Consider the following 23026-nt stretch of genomic DNA (forward strand, 5'->3'; position numbering starts at 1 on the left):
TAAAGCCAGAAAAACTGCCACACGATTTCCTTCAACATCAATTAAACAAACATATCAACGGACAACAGACATAATAACAAGGTTTAATGGTTATTGAACTCCATGTTACAATAGAGCTACAAATTGTAAATAATAATAAAGGTGAAAATCTTCAAAATGGTACAAAATAAACCAAGAATTCACTGATTTATTAAAAAAATCAGAAATGAAAGCTGAAATGTGTAACAGCAGAAGCTGCTTCAAACTAAGACTTCACACTTTGCTGAGAATCCCCAGCAGCTTTGGGATCACCCTTTTAAGACCGAGTTTGACCTTTAACCTTTGTGACAAGAAACAGGGTAGAATATCAAAATATTTCCTCAGCTTGAAGGTCTCAGGCTCTCGGGTAAAAATCTGGAGAATTAAAGGAATGTGTGACTAATGAGACCAATTTATGAGGAAACACCAAATCTGGAACCAGTCAATGGCTAATTTATTATTTTTATGTTACACAAAAACTTGAGCCACTTTCAGAAAAAAAATTATTCTTCATTTTATAAAAAAATGGCGTGAAAAGACGAGTATTTTCTTTCCAACTCCATAAGAAAAAAAATTAGCTAGTGATGGTGTAAAAAAACACGTGACATGAGTCTAAATGTGTCACTCTTCAGAATTGTGCTTGTATACTGGAATCACACTTTTACTGTGATGTCACAGTTGGTTTTTATTTATCTATCTTTATTCAATTGAAATGATCAACTCACCATCTGAGAAGGAGATTTTTAATGCTCTAAACGTAGGTAATGCTGTCAGCTTCGCTTTCAGTTTCTAGCATCAGGCATTCTGAGGTGAGTAAAACATCTACATCAGTGTTTTTCAAGGCGTTGGAGGGAAAAAGAGAAAAACTTTTTTTTAGATTTATCATGTGATTAATTGATTTATAGTTATTGTAAATATAACAAGTTATTTATTTATGAGTAAAGTATCAAACGGAGTTATGTTTAAACCTGTAAACCAGTGTCTGTTAGGCAGCTCAGGGCATAAACATGTAAAAATGGGTAAAACGTCCGCCGCAGGAGAATGAAATCGGCTCATTTTCTGCTTCTGCGTTTGGTTCTTGTTGTGTCTGCTTTAAAGCCCCCGGTGAGAAATGGATTTACACGCTCAGCTGTAAAGCGTTAGCGTCAGCGGCCATGTTTAGGTGATTTCATTCATAGCTTCCAGACTTCTCATCCCTCTCCTCCAGCTTCTCGTAAAGTACGAGCGGTAAGGAGGGAGAGGCGTGATCAGCTGCATGCAGATGGCTACACTCACTCAGTCAGGCGGTGTTTACACAGACAGGCCGTTTAATGAAGTGGCTCTGTCTCTTCACTCTCTAGTTAAACAGAGGCTTTCAGTCCGCAGCCCTTCACATCTCCCCATTAACCACAGAGGCTGTTCATGCCCTGCAAAGGCAGCTGTCCGTAGAAAATGCCTTGCTCAAGGGGGGAACAGTCATCCGTCCATCTGGAAGCCCAGGGCAGATGCTTAAATTAACATTTTATGATATTTAGTAGCCTCTCTTCCTCACAGTGAGCAACAGATGCAATTTGGACGTCATAAAGTTGTCATGAATGCCGCTAACACTAGAAAATATTTAAAATTCAATAATCAAGTAGAAATTTTGTTTAAACTCCAGGCAGTATAATCAATTTTAGCTCTGATAAAGAAGTTTATCCTAAAACAACTTAACGTAGCCAGTAGCTAATTGATTAAGCTAATTGCTCATCATATTCAAGTTAGCTGCTGAGTTAAGCTACCAACACGTCACGTTCAATTCAAATTCAAAAATGCTTTATTGATAAAAAAGGGAAATCAAAGCTAGCCAAAAAGAAAATATTCAGGCTAATAACTAATCTGAAGAAAACTAACTAGCTTAGATTCAAAGCTAAAAGCTAGACACTCAAGCTAAACCCTAACTAGAGACAAGCAAACAGCTAATAACACTCAAGCTAAGATCTACTCAGACTCAAGCAAACAGTTAAAACACTCAAGCTAATTCCTAATTACAGACTAGCTAATAGCTAATTTAAACAGTCAAGCTAACAGCAAATAACAGAGAACCTAACAGATTTTTACACTCAAGCTAACAACATATTAGGCTCAAGAAAACATCTAAACACTCCTAATTACAGACAAGCTAACAGCTAACTGCTCTCAAGCAAACGTCTAAACAGTCAAGCTAATCTGAAATTAGAGACAAACTGATCAATCAAGTTTATTTGTATAGCACATTACTGCAATAAGGCAGTTTAAAGTGCTTAACCACTAATTAGAGACAAGCTAAAAGCTAATTAGACTCAAGCTAAGCTCCACTCCAACTCAAGCTAACAGCTGAACTGTTAAGCTATTCCCTAATTAGACACAAATTAACAGCTAAGATATACTCATATTCAAGCTAACCCCTAATTAAATACAGGCTAACAGCCAATTGGACTCAAGCTAACAGTTAAACAGTTTAGTTAACCTCTAGTTAGATTAAAGCTACCAGCTAATCTGAGTCAAGCTAACAACTAATCATAAGTGAGATAACCATTAATCATTTTCCACCAGCCAGTTACTTGTACTCAATGATTAGCTTCAGAGTTTAACTCCTGGATAACTCAGTAACTGGACGTCACTCTGAGAAAAACAGGAGTTTTAGAGAGTTAAAAAGACTCAATAATGAAAACAATCAGACTAATTTGATTTGAAAGTTTTAGTTTTTGCAGCTAAATCTATTCTGAATTTGTGAATTCATCAGATTTCTTTGTACTTATTCCACCATTTTACCGGATTACCAGTTTCTGTCCCATCAGAAGATTTTTCTTTCTATTTGTGTGGCTTCCTAATTTCCTCCAGCAAGTTAATAAACTTCATCTTCTTGTTAGCTTTTGGTTTTCCCATCTTTAACAATTTACCACAAAACTCTAAAAACATCAATTATAATTTTTTTTAAACTATGAGTAGTAAGGAAACGATGAATTCTGCTCAAAGAAAGTAGAAAATTACCAAAAATAAAAACAGAAAGATTGCAGGTTAGTCAGGGTAAAAGCGAATTATCCCTGGGAGTAGTGAGTAAACCGTCACTAAACACAGCAATGATTCTTACTGCTAAATTTAACGCATCCCACTTTAAATAGATCTGACCCAAATGGAAGCAGGGAGTTTCTTTTCTTCCCACCTCCTTCCCACTTCAGAGTGGCGGGCTGTAAGCGAACACCCTGATCTGCTCGTATATTACAGCTCATTAACATGCCACGCCGTGCTGCGATGCGATCCCCTGCGGCCGGCTTCTTACGGCACATCTGGAAGGCATCGCAGAGGAATTTACGGGCCGGGTTCGCAGACGTTTGCCTCCTGCAAAGCGAAGCCGGAGCTGGAAGTGATTCATGGTGTCTGCGGACACCGGCCCAATTTTTTTAATCAATCTGTTTCTTAATGTCAGTAAAAACACAGCCGGCTCTCATCCTTCCTCTTCTTACCAAAAGCTTCAGCAGGACTGAGATTCTGGTGAGAAAAGTCGGAACAAACAGAGACAGCGGTTCTGAAAATTCCTGGCCAGAGCTGGCCAAAGCCTTTTTGGGGCCCAAGGCAGATTTTAATTTGGGACCCCCAAACTATATAAACATTAAATTTTTGCTTTGTTCACACAATGAAAATTTTTCACCTCCAAATTTTGATTCTCCCGCAAAATAATTTTTATTTCCAGAAGTGTTTGTCATTTTTCCACCAAATTTAGACTTTGTTATTTCCACCAAATTTTTACTTTTTTCACCAAATTTTAACTTTGTTTCCACAAAATTCTAGTTTTTCACTGTGGACAAGTTGGAATACGGGCTTTGCGTTTCAAGATGGCCGCTCCTCGCACCAACAGTAGTAAGGTGTGGTGGAAACATGTTTATTTTAAAAGTTAAATGTGTAAAATTTTGTTTTTAATCACTCTTAAATTTAATGCCTGTAACTTTAAACCGAAAAAATGACAAGAGGTGTTTGCTTATGAAAAAGGAAAGCTTAAAATTATGTTTATAAAACTTTTTCGAATAATGTTTAAGTGCGTTGTGAGGCCTGGACAAAACATTGTCTGAGAAGTTATAGCGATAAATGATAATATTGTTGTTTTGAGTTGATTTTCAAGTTATATAATGGTATCATAATGCAAGAACACATTCTGGAAGATCAATAAACTTTTAATTTTAAATTAACACTGGAACTGGACAATATTTTAAATATCCAAAACAAAAACAACAAATAAAATGAATTATAAAGTCTCCGTAAATAAAATTATTCTTAAAAAAAAGCCAAACTGAAAACTTTTGTCATCCAGTTTCTGGAGGAAAGAGAAAAACAATACAAATTACTGAGCTTGTTTTAATTCGTCGCAGCGTTGTAACAATGTTATCCGTGACTGCATGTGGGAGTCAGAAGGTAAACGAACCTTTTGACTCGGCCCTTTCTTCCCTTCTCAATATTTACCCAGAAAAAGTCTGCCTTCAGAAACGCTGAGCGATCTGAAACAGCTGAGAAATGTGGCAGCTCATAAAACCCGCCAACGAGAAAGTCTGAGGTCCGTTTGATGCGTGCATTCCTTCGCCGCGGTTTTTTGGTCACATCCTGGCGACTTAAATTAGCGCTCAGAACTTCAAGAGGCCTCGATCGAACCGAAGTCCTTCGCACAAACACTCCCAGACAAGCAGATTTTATGTCTTTATCTCTGACTCAGTCTGACTCGCTAACCTGAACCCACTTCAACCCACTTTCAGCTCAGAGCAAGCGAAGCCGCCACAATGCGACCGAGGAGCAGCTTTTCGTCAGCACACAGTTACACAGAAGGCCGCAGCGTTTAGCCGCTGTAAAACACGAGGAGTTTCTGTCAGACGGCAGATAAACGCAGGCCTGTCGTCTTCGGAGCGCTGCAGATGGCGTCTTTATGTGTGCTTAGAGTTGGAAATACCCAGCGAAGCCTCCTGCTTTTACACTCTTTTCACACTTCCCCTGTTTTCGACCTAAAATAGCCTCTCGCTAAATGACTCACACGGCTGAGTAATTCATATTCTGTCACAGACAAACGTTGTTTTAGTTGTTTCTCTGCTCATGTGATGAAGTACTTTTTTGCAGATTCTGTGAAAGCTGACGAAAATGTATCCAAAATATTTCTGTTGTGTTAGCATACATGTGAAAACTCACTGATTTTGGTGAATTTGGAAGATTTGGTGGAAATTTCAGGCACTTAAACGTCACAATGGAAGATTAATCTTTAAGTAAAAGGGATAAAAACCACATTTAATGTAGTTTAGAAGAACAACAGTGTGTATTTTTGTCTAGTTTCTAAAGAAAATATCTCTGTATATTTGAATTAAGACTACATTAATTTACAATAACTTATTAGCAAGCTACAGGATCTTATTTTAGGTAAACAATTAACTAATATTGATGAAAAGTTGGAGTTCCAATGGCAGATTACTTCACTTTTAAGAAAAATGTCTTTTAAGTAAAATAATCTACTTTTTTCACTAATATTAAGAATTTAGTGACCTGAAACAAGCTCCTATATCTTGCTAAACTCAACAAAAATGCTTGGTAAGATTTTTTGTTTTTGCAGTAAAGCAAGTCAGTCGGTAAGTTTAAAAAAATAATTAAAAAAATACAAATTTGTACAACTGGACTCCTGAGGTGACCAGCGCTAACCACAAATAGCTAAAATCTGCAAATATTTAAACAAAAACACTCATTATTTTAGTGGTTAATGCACATGAAAATGTAATGTTATAAATGAAAACCGCTTTGGGACAAACCCAGAAGCTACAAACTTACTTATTTTTGCTTCAATCAACTCCAAAGAAAAAGAATGGCGCTCCGGGATTGGCTGCTTTGCTAAAGTTAGCAAAGCAGCCAAGTACGCTGTCAAGTAGCGTAGTTTTCACGCTACTTGACCTGAATTTTCTTTTGGGGTACACCGATAAATTGGGCCCGATTTCCTTCATTTTTGGCGATCAAATGAAACTCGGCATATCTACTTCAGCTAAGGTCTAAAAATCAGATTATGTAATCGTTTGCATTGCCGTGAGAAACAGACAAACCTGCCCACCACGTCACGTCTCAAACAAACTTACTGCTGCTAAACAATATCTGACAAAATCAAAATCTTAAAGATCGGTGGTGGACCAGGAAACTGCAGTTGGTGAAACACTATTGGGAATAATTTAGATACGCTCAAACTACGACTGTCCAATGTGTTACATGATTTGTGTGAATGTGATTTTATGGTTTTTATTTTAAGAATAATCCTGATAGTGGCACTCTGCGGTTGTTTCTCTTATTTTGTGGTTATAAAACAGCTTTACAACAAATAAAATTCAAAAACCAAGAATGCTTGGTATTAAAATACACCATCTGATTTTTGATTCATGCCAAATTTTCTTTCTCTTGCTTAAAGCAAAAATCTGGGGTAGACTTCTATGAAACTAAGAAATAAAGAATATATCATAACAGAAAAAATACCAACAAAAATCCTCTTCAACTTCAAAAATAGCTTCAGGAATCTACATTTTTGTTAGATATGCAAGAATAGAAGTACAGAGAGCCACAAAGTGCTGCTTCAAGCACATTCATGCAGCTTGGAGGATGTGGAAAAGTAAAAATAAAAAGCGCAATTCATGCCAGTTTTCACCAAAATATTAGCTAATTCACTCTTTTTAAATTATATTAGTTATACTAAAAAAACAACAATTATTTCTGCCAATAAAGTGATCATATTCACAGTGAAATGTAATTTTCTAATAGCTCACGCCTTAAAAAATCGCCACATGATACTCTGGAGTAAAAGCTGCAAGTACAAAACATTTTCCTTCAAAGCAACCCGCAGGAATCGCACAGAACCAGCTACAAACAAATAAACCAGGCCAAGCAGCAGGAGCAAGAACGAACTCATCCTTCACCTTCGAGCCGAGACACGAACGAACTGTCTCGGCAATTCGTTTCCCGGCAATCCTGCGGGGAAATTAAAACCACGGCAAAAAAACTGCAGAAATTTGTTCCCGTTTGAGGAGTCTTAATCCCTAAGACAGACGAGGAAAAGGGGAAAACGGCGCTTCCACCCCCTGCTTTCCTAGACGGTTCAGGGAGCTTGAAGGATGAAATGAGATTTTATGGAGTTAGAAGTGAAATATTATGCTTCCTCTGGCAGGCTAGAATCTATGGGCTATACAAAACACGCTCATCACATTTCAACACAAGATTTATAAATCAGTAGATTATCCACTGATTTAAATTGAAAATATACATTTCGAAGTAATATTTAAACCAAAAAACGTTGGGGTCCGAATAGAAAACCAAGTGGTACTCCTGAAATTAAAAGTCTGAATATCAAACGAAATCTAGTTCCAGTTATAATATCGGTAAGTAGAGGTCTAAAGAAAATGTTAATTGCATATTTGTCATAAAAGCATTCTTAGATAATGAGATTTTAGTCTGATCAGTTCTGTAATTTTTATTTTTTAGGGCCTCTGTCACTTTAAATCCTTCCAATCTGCTGCTGGCCACGCCCCCAACTCAACATTTACACTCGCGCATGAAAATGGCTGCAAACAGATGCACAACTATACATCCGCACATCTTTCACAAGTATTAGTAGAGTCTCCTGCACAATCAACAAGAATGCAACAACTGTTTCTGGATGGTAAAGTCAACATCAAAACACACATATTTTCCAGCAGCCATTGTACAGCACATACAGCAGTAAAACCAGCTGACCAAACGCATTGGAGCTCTACTTTGGTTGCTAGGTAACGGAGTTTGGCTAGGCGGGGGTTGCTACAGTGCCCGCCTGTTGAAAGTGACTTAATTGGGATGCTTTTGAAATGGCTCAGTTTCCAGACACCAAAATTATTAGCTTATTGCCTAAAAAATGGCTGGGTGTTTTTTAAATTTAGCAGTTGGGCTGATTTTAGAAACAGCAGAAACCCACGAGGAAGCACAAAAATTTGACAAATATGAATTTTGCATAATAGGTCCCCTTTAAATCACTGGCAGATTATTTACAACTTGAACTGGTAAAACCAGCTGACCAAAGTGCTGGAGCTCAGCTTGGGTTGCTAGGTAACGGTACAGTGTCCGTCAAATAAGTTTTGAAATGGCTCATTTTCCAGACACTAGAAAACATCAACTTATTGCCAAAAACAGGTTGGTGTTTTTTATTTAGAGCTTGGACTGTTTTTAGAAGTAGCTGAGATTCTAATGGAAATACAAAAACGTGCAAAAATGTGAATTTTGCTTTGAAAGCAGAAAGTAGTGGAAAACTTTGTTGGTTGACGACCGATGGTTTTCTTCTTGCTGTACAGAAAAATGGCCGACAATCTAATCACTTTAATCGAAAGTGCCACATCCCGACTCAGGCTGGGTAACCCGACTCTTAGGAAAACAGAGAAAGCTGTCTGGATCCTGAGCAAAGCAAAAACCTTTCAGGCAGCACCTGAGAGGTTTGGGAGGAAAATGGCGCTTTGTCAACAGACACTCAATCCACACCTCTCTTAAGTGAGCTAAGGCCAAAGCAATAAACACAACGTCACTTCCAATACGCTGTGACACGCGCGGGTCTCCGACAATATTCACAGCCAGGCTTAAATGCAGGAGACTTCCTGCCTGAAAACATTTGTTTTTAATTATCCCACTGTGTTCAGGAGCAAACTTTGAAACTCCAGCAGGGAGAATCGCTGACAGACGGACAGAGAGGAGGGTTTGGAGGCTGAGAAACATGAGAAAAATGTAACCGCCTGCTGGTGTTTGGACTTAATGACAAACATTTGAAAAATAAACTTAGTTATATGTAAATGAGCCCATTTGAGGAATTAGATTTTCAATCATACAGACATAAACACCCAAATTATTCTTGTTTTCTTTAAGGAATCCCACTTCTGGAGCTCCAAGCTAACAATTTACCATCATAATTGACACGCTGGGAACAGATTTTACAGGAATGGCGTGTGATTGATTTAAGGTTATGAAGCCTATATTCTCACGAGGAACAAAAGATATCCCCCTTATGGTGAAATCTGTTAACACCAACACAGCATTTCTCAAAATGAAGGTGTTCATTTGCAGCTCAGATGTTCTCCGTAGGGATGGTGTTTCAGCAGAGTGACGACTTTCTGTTATCTATCATCCTTATGTGAACCATAGAAAGCGCCAGAACAAATTTCCGTCCAGTTTCTCCCTTCAACACTCATGAAGACGAATGTTTTAATTTCCTCAAAGCCTGATGAGCTCCAGTAATTCAGTAGTCTGATTCATTATTAACTGAAAAGTTGGAATAATAAAGTTTCAATGACATGAAATACTTCAGAGTACAGAGCGATAATGGTAGCTATAGCCCAAAAATGTATGCATCTGATATAAATCCACTCCATCTTTCGTTTCATCTTATCTGGGTTCACTGGGACAACTGGTCCAAGATTCCTCCACCCAGCAATGATCTCCATCTATGCAGACGCCAAGGCCTTTCCAATCGATGTCTAGCTCCCATTGCAGGGTTTCCCCCAGTTCATTATAAGCCTGGCGGGCCACCAGGCTTCATTGTGTCCCCACCAGGCTAAACGTTACTTATTTATTTAAGTCTTTTTAAAATGTTTGCATTTTTTAAGACCTTATAGTTGGTGTCCAGGTATTAATCTTCCAATCTTTCAATAACACATAATTATTAAGTTTTAAGATCTATAAAAGGTGCTAAAATCCCAAGTTCAGATTTCCATGATTAGTTGAAACTGTCTTTCTATTCTAAAGAGGGCTGAGACGTCTCTTTTCTTCAGCCAAATTTGGCTCTTTGTGTATGAAAATAATTTTCCTGGCGCTTTCTGCAACACCTTTTGATGTGTTTTGGGTTGTCATGGGTTTTTCCCAACTCTGTGGGAGTAACAACACACCAAAAATCAAAGCTGGAACTGAAAACAAATGGAAAACAAATGTACAGTTTTAAGTATGTTTCAGTGCTTCTCCATTGGCATCTCTTAATGAAAGCCCAAAGTGTTGGGTTGACCTCAGAGACGTGGGTCACCAGACTGAGTATATTCCAGCATCTATGCTTTTAATATCTGTTTATGCCTCCTACATGTTTATCCGTCTCATCTTTCCACTGGATCCATGTGAATAATATTCAGTTTCTACAGCTGGAGGTCAGTCGGTGGCCTTTCTTACCCAGACAGACGTTCTTTCACAAGCCCAGCCACAGAAAGGCTTTATTGTCCGTCTCTGGCTACTGAACAACCGCCGCTCCGCTCCACTGAGGGAAGAGCTTCCTGTCACACATGTAAGGAAGGACAGAGCCTCCCAGGCTGCTCATCCTCCAACAAGGAGGTCGGGACGCAGCTTAACCTGCTGATTGACCTCCGACCCCTCGGTATCCTGACAGTGACCTCATGTTAGGCTGCCATCTTGTTTCCATGGAGGATTTGAATGGGAGTTGGATCAAACCGAGTGAAGTTCGGTCACGGTCTTCTGAGATCAGATGTAGGTTGTTAAAGCTCATAAAAGAAGATTTTATATTGAGTTCATCAGAACAGGAAATAGATTTTTACCACAAAATCAAAAGAAATTTGGTTTTCTTTTTGAACAAGTGTGCATAAGTCTGACATAATGTTATGTCAGAAATGCTGTGTTGGTGTTAACAGATTTCACCATAAGGGGGATATCTTTTGTTCCTCGTGAGAATATAGGCTTCATAACCTTAAATCAATCACACGCCATTCCTGTAAAATCTGTTCCCAGCGTGTCAATTATGATGGTAAATTGTTAGCTTGGAGCTCCAGAAGTGGGATTCCTTAAAGAAAACAAGAATAATTTGGGTGTTTATGTCTGTATGATTGAAAATCTAATTCCTCAAAATGGGTTCATTTACATATAACTAGGTTTATTTTTTCCTGTTCAGGAACATGAAGGAATCTTCATGAATGTTTGTTTTTTCATTAAGTGTCATTTGGTAAATAATGACACTTTTAATGCAAAGTTGATACTTTTAATGCAACTTTCCATTGCATCAAAATGTCATTATTTGGTATGGAATAATGGTCCATAATAATTGTCCATTATTGACCATTATTTGGTAATATTATCAACAATAGTGGATATTCTTGTGTTTATTATTTGGCTATTGTTTATCAAATAATGTCATAATTTGGTAATTTTATTACCAATAGTGTCATTGTCATTATATACCAATCACAATTATTATCATTATTTACTAAATAATGGCATTTTATTATTTGGTAAATAATAATGCAAATAATGCAAAGTTGACACTTTTAATGTAGCATTTAGAGGAACTTTGCATTAAAAGCATCATTATTTACCAAATATAAATTCATGACAACAGCTGAAAGCATTCATGGAGACTCCTTCATGTTCAGATGTTTATATCATGTTTATGACAGTGTTGTGTCAGTCTTAGAATAAATGTCTTCAAATAAATGTTACTAAATTTTGTCTTGGGAGGAAATGTATAACGGCTTTTCTTCCATAAAGTCTGTGAGACGGTTTCCGTTGTGGTCCGAATTCACCTCCAGTTACCAACGTTTGAGCTCCAGCCTGTTTGGGCCTGAGCTCCGTCATGAGTCCAGCTGTTCGTCCTGACATAAGTCCCTTTGTCACAGCTGGGGGTGGGCAGACATCTGGACTGCATCAGCGACGCAGGCTGTAAATCCTGGGATTGCCGCTGATGTGTGACGTTGCTGAATGAATTTCCCAGCAAACCCTGTTCTTGTTAATCTGCTCGTTAAGAGTCAGATCTGCTGCGTGTGAAATGCTGCTCAATGGACCCAAAATTCACTGCAAAAACACAAAATATTACCAAGTATTTTTGGTCCAGTTTCTACAGCTAATATCTTATTACACTTGAGCATTTCAGTAACATTTCAGCAAGTTATAGAAGCTTGTTTTAGGTCAATAATTTCTTAAAAGTGCTTGTTCCATTGGCAGATTATTTCACTTATAAAATGGAAAAAAAACCTTCCTGTTATAAACAAAACAATCTGCTCGTGGAACAAGAACTTTTCTGTCAAAATTAAGGAACTATTGACTCATAAGCTGAACAGAAGTTACTTGTAAGTCAGTTTTATCTTATTTCATGTGTTTTAAAAATATTTGCACTAGAAGGTAGACCAAAAATATTTGGTAAGATTTTGTGTATTTGTGATTTTATTGCTTATTTCCAGGTGTGTGGGCTTTTATTTTGGTAACTGTGCATCATTTTTCCCAGATGTGCGAATGGATTCACATAGTTTGCGGCCGTAATTGTTTGAAAAGCAATTCTAAACAATATTCCTTTAAATAAGAGAAACAAAAGCAGGATTTATATTTCCTTCTTCCTCCCATTGGACAAATATTTGCTGCTGATAGAGAAGAGGCAGCTGGTGGAAGTCTTTGTGCTCCAGCGTTTTCCCACTGTTCTGACTCTGATCTGGGGAATTTCATAATTACATTTGCTCCTAAACTCAATTTCAGCTTCAAGTCTGGAAACTAAACACAACAAGCATAAAGAATAGTTATTGTCATTGTTGTCTCGCACAGTATTGTTGAAAAAGGCATGTAGCAATTTAAATTGCATCAATATGGCAGCAACAAAGTGTTTTTTAGGAGTTGATGAATCATTTCCAAAGGTTGTTGTCATACATTCATGTTTATGATGAAACATGAATGGCCCCCGGGCCGCATATTGGACACCAGTAATAGATCTACTGGTGCTTTGGTTATACTGGAAGCAATATGGCGGCTGCGTTCATGTGTCTTTTGACAGACAGAACCAGAACTCTGGCTGTACAGAAGTCTAAAGTTCACCTTCATTTGTCAAACTCAGCAGAGGAAGGCAGAGCATATGGTGAACAGACGAGAAAAAGGAAAAAAGAAGAGAGGGATGAAAACAGGACAAGTGCAGATGGAGTTCAGAGCGAGAATAAAGAAACGTGTCAGAAGAGCCTGAGGCAGCAGGAGAAACAGTGAGAGGACTGTCCCAGAGGTCAGAGGTCAGACTGACCACAACAACCCTGACAGACAGAAAGCTTAAAGTCTGGCTCCTCTAACCGCTTTAGGCCTCAGTTCTCTACACTTCAATTCAGAGTGAAGAATGATTCTCCATCCGGTTCCTACAAACACTGATCGTCACCGGAGGACCAGAAACTTCTGGAGACACCGAGCGCAACTTTTAACGGTTGTAAGATTTCTCTTTTGTCTTTGGTTAAAGACTAAGAGCCGTTTCTCGTGCTAGCACTAGGCTAGCATGTTTGTTTTAGTTGTATTTACCCAGAATGCCCTGCGCTGTAGCCCACTTCCTGCTTTTGGAGCAATCGCCAGTCCGCTTTGCGTTCACATATGAATTCAAACAGATTTCACTTCAACCGAACCGAACCGAACCGAGGCAGACAGACAGACATCCAACGATTCATCCATCCATCCGTCTGTCTGTCTGTCTGTCCGTCCATCCATCCATGTCACAACATCCAACATTCATGGTATACCATCCATCCAACGATTCATCCATCCATGCCTCTCTCCCTCCCCACAATCTTTTTTTCTGGGATTCATGGGTCTTTGGCCCAAAACTTATTTCCTTCCACATCGTCTGGAGGAATAATCGATCGATTAGTCTCTGTTTTTGTCTTCCTAAGGTCAATCCTTTAACCCATCCTGCCTTTATTTAATCAGTCCTCACATCAAACTTTACATTTTTCTGGACTGGTTTCCATTTGGACACTTAACCCCATCACTCAAAAACCCATCAGCCACTCATCTGTCGATCCATTAATCTAATTTCATCATCCATTCATCATTTGCATTCATTTATCCTCAGCAGGTTTATTCAATAACAATCAACCTGCTGCCATCCATCCATTAAATAAATACACATCTATGGTCACCATCTTTAGATTACCGACTGTCACAACTCAACACAAAAAATATGCAACATACTCTAAATCAGGGACGTCTAAAGTGCGGATCGAGGGCCATCTGTGGCCCTTGGACTGATTTTGTGCATTTCTAGAAAAATTTATTCAAAAAATACAATTTTTAGCTTCATGTGAAAAAATTCTAAAAAAAAAGAAAAAAAACTTTCTGAATTTCAAATGTCAACATTTTTTGGAAATTTTTCAGGAATTTCAAAACAAATCACAAATTTTTTGAGTTTTTGGTGGAAATATACAAATTATTTTGTCTCTGCAACGGCTGTCGTAAAGATTCAGTTCAAGTTTTGGATCTACAATAAATACATATCCAGCTACTTTATTTTCATGATTTTAGTTTTTGTTTTTGGCCTGTGACTATTTTTCAGTCCTCAATTTTGGCCATAAGTTTATACGTCCCAGCTGTAGATGAATGAATAAAAATACGTCGAGCTCCCATTGTACCAGCAGAGACCGGCTGTGAATCAAACCGCGAAGATGTGTGCATGCAAACATCCTGGCCTGTTTCCAGCTCATGTCACACTTTAAGACGTCGGCTGGTCTTGTGACTCAGTCTCAGCTCCAGGAAACGGTTTCAGTAAGGAGTGACTGGCTCCCATTACACTCTTGCAGAGATGATATCAGATGATGTGTTTCAGGGAATTTTCCTGGAGCAATAAAATCTTGAATTAACGTCACACAACTAGCAATACAACCAGGATTAAAGTGATAGTTCTGATAAGAAGGAATTGGTTGATTTAGCTTTAAATTTCCCTCTTGGTGCATGAATCTGAATGTGCAGACTGTGCAGACTCTCGCTGTGCGAACACCAAGCATACTGTAAGTGACAGAAACTTTGAGCTGCCAGGAAGCGTGAGGCTGAGAGAGAAGAGTTGAGCTGCAGCTGTGTGGGAGGGAAACGGTTTGGCCGGCTCCTAAAGAGAGACGTCCCAAAATTATCCGGGCCGCCGACGCATGTTCCCCGCCCGTAACTCGACTTGGATTTTTCCCGCTCTCTGCAGGGATTCACTTCGACAACTATTTCCGTGGCAGACGTGAAAGAAGACTCGATCTGGCCGTCGCTCCGGAAACGACGAGAGAAAATGACGCTCAGTGTGGGATTATGAAGGATTCATGAAACAAAATCAGAAACTTATTGACATGAAGATGTGATTCTAAGTTTGTTGATCATTTCAGTAACCAGTACTGAAAAAGTTGCAACTTTTTATCAAAAACACCTATAATTAGTTTGATTTTTACTTTAAAACTTTTCTTTTATTGAAATAAAGGAGGCGACCTAATACTGATACTGTTCTGATTCTTACAGTTATTTGGTGTTTAGCTGCTGACTTGTTCAGGGCTAAAATAAAGCAAAATATAGAAAAGTTTTCAAGGTCAGAAGCAAAATTATACACAGGATTGCTAGTAAATCTGGAAAATAATAACCAAATAATGAACTATTTCATCACAGTGGTAAAACGTTATTTGCGCTAACCCTAAAGAACATAAAGCAAATGCTAAAGCACTAGCTTCAACCCAAATTATATCTGTCCTTGAAAGACTACAACAGATTTAGACGTTATAATTTACATGATCTACAATCTAAACTATGGAACATTATCCAGTTCTCTACTGTCGGTGTTTTATGTTATTCGTGTATGTTTCTTGTTTTAAATAATTTTGGGGGGGAAGAGAAAACATAAAGAGAGGAAATGGAGATGCTGCGTAAACAGTTTTAGCCCACTTCAAAATAAGAGCATGAATATAAACTTCAAGCTACTTACAGTCTTCTGAACCAAAATAACCAAAACTTCAACACAAATGTTCAACTTTAAAAGTTTACAAAACAGCCAAGGAAATTAGCGCTTTAGAAAAAATTAACTTAGGTTTTCAAAGCTAGCAAAAGTGCCAAGCTAAAAATTAGCCCTGGCTAATCAACAATGTTCACCCTGGTTACATGTCACATACTATTTATCTTAGATCTACCACTAATCCATGAAAACCGTCAAGTATTTTAGCAACAAATGTCTAAAAATCCTGTTTTTAAGGGTGAAACTCAAATTTAATGTTGCAAATTGACAACAGGTGAATTAAAGATCAGTTTTCTAACGCCGAATGTCCAAGTGTCACTCTGACAATAAATAAATATTTATGTCCAAGCAGTGTTGTAAGAGCAAATGGTAATAACTTAATAAAGTAACTAAAAGAAGCCATGTGACTAACACACTGAAACCAGATGCAGCCTGGAGGAGACGGACACTGGTTTAAGTCTTCGAATAAAACTAAAACTACTCTGATCTAAATGATAACAGCTGCTTTAGGATGACTGCCTCATCAGTTTATGAGGCTTCAAAGGGAAAATGTTAAACTTTGTTATTTTCTCTAATTAAGGTGATAGTTTTTTCCTCCAACCTGCTGGCAGAAACAAACAAAAACATTTCCAGTGTAATAAACGTGGCATTTTGGCCATGTTTGAATAAAATACCCAATTAGTACATTGTTTATTTTGGAGGAAATCCTTAATATTTTGCTGCTTTAGGAACTATTTGGTTAGATTTTTGTGTTTGATAAATTGGAGCATTTCTTGCTAACATGTAAGGTGGTGTTGATAGTTTTTCACACTTTCTGAAGGTGTTTAATTAAAATTTTCCCATTTCTATTTGGTTAACTGACCATTTTTAATGGAAAGGAGAGATAAGTTAAGTCTGCCATCTAAACCATGCAAACATAACATTTTCAATTAAACCAAGGCAATTTGGTTGAATCTAAAACTATACATAGGCCTGTCACAATAAACCAATTTAATAATAAATTAAAGTAAGCTTGATAGTTTCCATTCTGATGATTCATATTTTTTTAAAAGTAATTTTGTGTAGAGACTAAACGGTTCATTTCATTTATTTTGTTGTTTTTCATTGTTTTGTTTATTAATTTTGGAAATTTAAATGGTTTTCCAGTTCCAGTGTAAAGTTTATTGATCTTTGAGAGGGTAAATTTGCATTATTACGCCGTTATTTACATTACATGGTTTCAAAACGATAATATCATCGCAATAATTTCAGGGAAAAGCTAAATTTGTTATTGTAAGAAGCCTAACTTTACACAAATAAGACGATTCCTGAGGAGGTATTAGCTGGAGACCTTCAGAAAACAAGCATGACTTCTGAAAAACTCCAATTAAAAGTCTCGTTTCCGTTAAGTTCAGACCACTAGTTATTAAAACGCAGATATGAATCTCAGGAAATTTTTGAGCGGGAATGCCGTCTCGCCAAAACGCTCAAGGCCTCCCTCGGCGAGTACATTTGAGTCGTTCCCAAAAACAACATCGCTCCTGCCAAGCCCAAGACTTACGAGCTACACCCGACCATCATCCAACACAAACTCGCACAGCAAATAATGAAACCGATCGAGCGGAGCGGAGGCCCTCCAGGCAACAGCCAAATGACTTGTTGCGGTGGCTGCTGGGTGGCCAGGCTGTTTGATTCCTGCAAGTCTCAGAGTGGAAACGATGCCACCGTCCACTGTAGGAAGGACAATCAGGCGTCAACAGCGTCACAACTTCAGAAAACGCTTCTTTTTTTTCCCCCTCTGCTATTTATAAGCTAGTAATTATCCATCAGGAAGTCTTTAATTTGGAAATAATTGACTTAACCAGCAGCGTTTCCCAAAAACAAACCCGTTCCAGACGCATTTTCCCCAACGCAGACAGAAGACGTGCAACCCAGTGAAGGACACACGATATCCAGTATCTGTCCGAGCACTAATGGTTTATTAGTCCCTTGGTGCTGAAATGTGATCCGATAGTATTGGAGGTAACCTCCTGCCCCACATCTGTGAGGCAGAGCTGGACAGCAAGCAGAGATTTACACCAGACGCGTTTACTGAGCTTTTACAAGAGGACAAAGGAGATGCCATAAAAACACACATGATGAGCGCAACAAGCGAACGTTCGCCATGTCAACCAGGGGGACTGTGGCACCCTGCAGGTCCGGTTCTGGGCTTTCAAACACCATTCAACAAACATGCAGCCAAAAAGAAAACCTTACCATACAAATCAAGATCATAAACGCTCTTAAAGGGCCGGTTGTGCCAGAATATATTGACAAAACCTGATCACAAACTGTTAAAATATCAATGAATCCTTAAAATTACATAATATTACTGAACATCTTTTCAGTCCCTCCAGGATTTCATGATTCTTTTTGTGATTTTTTGCAATAAAAATCAAAGTGTTTGTGGTGCTTATCTGGAAAGATTTACAATATTTGTGCTCATTTATGTGGGTAAATGCGACTTTTTACTACTCGCTGTTTAGATCATGGACTATAATCTGACATCAATTAAAGCTGAGGAAACCGTTTAGTTAAAGAAAGAAAAGCTTTTCACAATTTTTGAGAAAAATCTGCAATAAACTCCCAATTATGTATTGGCTCAAAAAAGTGTGGGGTTTTGTTGATTTTCTGTGAATTTCCATGATAAATCTCAAGAAACTGCAGGGAATGATTGGTATATTTGGCAGTAAACAGATGAAAACTGCATTGATTTGATTGATAACATGATATTTAAGCACATTTAGTGTTTAGTCTAGAACCCAGAGGGCCACATAAAACGCTATGGCGGGCCAGATTTGGCCCACGGGCCTGGAGTTTGAAGCATGTGCAATAAATGGTACATCTGAGAAAAGTCACTGTGTCAAATTAAAAATCAGGATGATATCTAACGGTGTTCCTCATGGATGTTTCTTTAGCCCCTAATTTATTTGATCCTTTTATAAACAAGTCTGGACTAAATACAAATTAATATCTCGTCCCAAAGAAATAAAATATTATGTGTTTTGTTTTCATTGTGACTACAGAAAGAGTAATTTAACATAAATACCTGCGATGATGATCACCTCAGCCTGTGATCTTGTTGAAAACTTGATGTCTATATCTTAAAAAATTATAGTTTTTTTTCAATTTGTCTGGATTTTTGTGTATATTCCCAGCAACAAGTTATGTCTTTCTCCTTCTTCAAACTTTTGCTTTAAAGTGAAAGTCTGCCCTCGAGTAAAAGCCACTGAATGTTTGTGGATCTGTTTACTATGAAATGTAATTAAATGGCTGCTTCCATAATTAGAAAACTTTAATTTGTATCTTTTTTGAAAGACAGTGAACTCTTAACTGAAAGATTTTTTTTTTAGCCTCATCAACCTCAAATCAAATCTGGAGCTGGAAAAACAAGTTTGTGCCATTTTTGTTTTGTGGTCGGAGGCCAGATAAATTCAGTTCATGGGCCACAAATGGCCCACAGGCCGCACTTTGGACACCCCTTCTCATGGAAATAAAAGAAACATGCAGGAATAACATCTCTTGTCATGTTGTTTGATAAAAAGTGGGTTATTTAAAAGGTTACATTTAACATCTTTAGTTCTGTTTTTACTTATTTGCAATAATTTGTTAAGCAATGATCCTTTCACATTTCATTCACAAAATGACAACAAAAAAAATCCAGTTACTTTATCTGTGCAGACAGTTTTCAGGTAGTAAAATAAATCCACACAACAGATGAAAATCATCATCTTCGTTCCTGCAGGGAGAAAACTGAACTCCATCGACCAGAGCTGCAGCAAACGGCTTTCTGCTGCCGAACCTTCTTCCTTATCAAGAACGAAACCCATCAAACTCCATTTCCTCTGAGATCACCTCCGTCTGAGAGCAGAGCCTCTTCACCAACAGAGGGCAGAGTTTGCCTCTGTATCCAGGCAGGATTGAGTGGAGAGAGAAAGTGAGGAAGAGTGAAGAGAGAGAAAGAGAAAGAGAAAGAGAGACAGGGTTCTTACTTGCAGTCTCGGTCCTCCAGGTCAAAATGTGGGTTGAAGTTGATGAGGATTTTCTGCCCGGGCTCCGGTGCGGTTATGACCCACAAGCAGAGCTGGGAGGGCGGGTAGGCGCCGGGGTAACCCGGGGAGGTCAGGTAGTTCGCCGAGTGGATCATGATCTCTCCGCCGCATCTATCTGCACCACAAAGGAAGGCGGGAAGTGATTACAAAGGATGTAAAAAATGACAGCAGAATCCAGAAAGAAAGTGGTGGTTTTATGGGTGATAGGGCTCTTCACTCAGGGCGCAGCTCTATCAGAGGGCGGCACCAGTACCACGTGACTTTTCTATTCAAGCCAATTTGTAGTGAGCTGCCTCCTGAGTGTAAACAGTCAGAAAACATGGCTGGACATGAAGAAGAATGCATGAATTAAAGGGCGGCTTCACTGTTTTTAAATGACAAAATCTGGAAATCTCTTTAAACCACAGTTTGAAATTTAAAAATACTTATTATTTTCACATTTGGACCAAGTTTGATTAAAAGAAGCAGAAAAAACAACCTGGAGTGGGTGATGATTCTACTGTAGTTCTGGATAAATTAACAATTTAAATGATTAAATATGACATCATAACAGTTTTCTCCACTCTTTTTTCCGATCTTTAACATCTTGGACACAACCATCTGTCTCCATCCAACAGGCTGAATATTTCACATGCATGTAACTGAGAGGGCGCAGGAGGGGTCGCACAATGCGCCTTTTTCTTCCAAGAAAAAACGTTTTCCAACTTTCCTGCCGGGTATTTCGGAAGAAATGTGCGACACAAAGTGAAGCCGAGTCGCATCCGCGCCATAAGGTGTGATCGCGCTTTTCAAGGTGAGGAGCAGCAAAACGGGCGGCGCGATAAAATTAAATTTTCTCTGAGTGGTTTATGAAATTGCTTGTTGCCTGGAGATCATGCTTCAGCGGGTTCGGATGGAAATAAAACTAAATTCTTTAGATATCTTTACCATTTTAAACCATTCTCACTTGATTATTAATTTGTTATTTCTTCACTTTTGTTTCATCCTACGCTTGTTTGGTTTTTGTTTTTTTCCCCCTCATCTGTGAATAAATTAAAAACAAATCGATTCTGGTTCCACTGCAGGAAAGCCAGGTGGGAGCTAACAATGCTGATAACAACATGCAATAAAATAAAAATAAATACGGGTCAATAATAAATGCTGTAATGTCAACCTACCAATGTAAGTGAACGGAGACACCGAGATGATTTGGGTGAAAAGGAACAATAGAAATCCACAGCGCATCCTTAGATTATGGCACCACATCGATAATAAGATAAACCAACCAAAAACAAGACCAAAGAAGAAGAGGAGAGAATCAGAAATAACGGATATTCTCTCAGAGTAAGGGATCTGGTGGTTGTAGAGTCCCCAGCATCCTGCGTTTCACAGGCAACAACTTGGCATCTCCTGGAAGAAAATAATCCAAACGCAAAAAAAAAAACAAGAAGCAAAAACCAAAATCCAGGGGCAAAAAGTGGCACCGCTGCGCTCCCGATCTGACACCCGGCAGAAATGATTCACATACTTCCAAAAGGAGGAATAAAAAAATAAATAAATAACGCCACAAAAATCAGGGTTCAGCCGAAAAATACCCCGGAGCTCTCCTGCTGTGGACTCCGTGCGGTTCGAGTCCAGCTTCTCTCTCTGCGTGTCTGCTCGCAGCTGAACTGTCAGGAACACACGCAGTCTGGTTGTGGGGAGGCAGAAACGGCGGAATTTCCACTCCCCCTAAAGATAATAATAAGAAAAATCCCTGCTCCGAGACAACAGCAACAAGCGACCGCTGCAGAGGAGGGCTGGAGCAAACTGACACCGGTGCGCCCTCTGTGCGCTCCCGACGCGCGTGTGCGGGGCTGGAGGAGGAAGAGGAGGAGGAGGAGGAGGTGGCTCACGCAAACTCATGATGGCATGCGGCTCCGTGACACAATCAGATGTGGACAGTAAGATTGAAGCAGATGAATTTGTTCCCGCTGAAAGGACACGCACGCCTGTTGTCACGATGATCACATTAAATGCTCATTTAAATCCTTTTTAAATGTCACAAAAGTTGTTCTGAAAGAAGTCTATTATATTTTATGTTTTAAATGAACATGTTTTCGATGACAGCACCAGGACGGAGTCATGGGGCAATAAAAAAAATACGAGAATAGTCATACAATTCCGGGAATAAAGTCATGATACACGAATAAGTCTGAACATTTTGAGAATAAAGTATTACGAAAATAAAATAGGATAAAGTCGTAGGAGAATAGTCATTATAAAAGTCGTAAAATTACCACAATAAAGTCTTAGGCTACAAGAATATGTCATGTATTACAGAATACAGTCATAAGGTTGCGTGAATAAAGTCAGACTTTATTATCGTACAAATTTATTCTCGAAATATTATTACTTTTTATTGTCTTTTTATTGTCTTAGTCTCTGTCGTAGACCTGCCATTTCGATCATTCAGCGATTTTTGGAAACGTGCTCACGAAATTTGTCACCAGTTTAGTTAAGCTGCTATTAGTTAGCATAGCGAAGCGGTGAAACGGAAGTGCGCTCAAACACCGGAAGTGTGCTCCATATTTACTTCCGCGTTCGAAAATACGGTGGCTAACTTATTTTCAAGAGCTACTTTTAATGTGACTTTCCCATCCTCATGAGTCTTTAATTTTATGAATTTGTTTTATTTTTTGTAATACCTCCATTGTAAACAAATTTTACAAGCTAGCGTTAGCGCAGAAGCACAGCAGCCACATAACCAGTTAAACATAAACCAGCTTAAACATAAACCCCAGTGGGGTTTATGTTTAAGTGGGGTTTATGTTTAACCCCAGTGGGGTTTATGTTTAAGCTGGTTTATGTTGTACAGTGGACCCCTGCCTATTCCGAATCAGTATTCACTATGTTATTGATTTTATGTGTAACATATAGAGAGAATACTAAAAACAGATAAAGCTGAGCTTCTGGCTTTTCTTCTTGTATGAAAGGTAGCATTAGCACCAACATTATTATTAAGTTAACAAAGTAAAAACTAAAAGTTTTTGTTAACTGAAATAAATAGAATCAGTAATTAATGGGAGAAAACATAACTGTAACTATATAGTGTGTTTATAAAACAAAACGTACTAAAATTATATACATAATATCCTTTGTTTTTGTGCTTATGATTCTCTTTATTAGCCCTTTGAACTGATGTGAAATTAATTTTTTCCCTCCACACAAGCAGTTTACATCAGCTGTCGGCAAATTACACTTGTCC

The 23026-nt window shown here is 38.4% G+C and overlaps 1 protein-coding gene across 1 annotated transcript in view; it reads right to left on the reverse strand.

Moving 5' to 3' along the window:
- The window catches only part of LOC116721263 (neuropilin-1a-like), an 85387-nt gene extending 63774 nt beyond the window's left edge, over positions 1-21613 (reverse strand). Inside the window, exons 1-2 of the mRNA XM_032564885.1 lie at positions 20958-21613; positions 19741-19915 (exon numbers count right to left, since the gene is read on the reverse strand). Coding sequence (XP_032420776.1) covers positions 19741-19915; positions 20958-21045 — 263 coding nt within the window. The 5' untranslated portion in view covers positions 21046-21613. The remainder of the gene's footprint in view (positions 1-19740; positions 19916-20957) is intronic.
- Between the last annotated feature and the right edge of the window lie 1413 nt (positions 21614-23026).

Source organism: Xiphophorus hellerii, chromosome 6 (assembly GCF_003331165.1).
Source record: "Xiphophorus hellerii strain 12219 chromosome 6, Xiphophorus_hellerii-4.1, whole genome shotgun sequence".
NCBI lineage: Eukaryota > Metazoa > Chordata > Actinopteri > Cyprinodontiformes > Poeciliidae > Xiphophorus > Xiphophorus hellerii.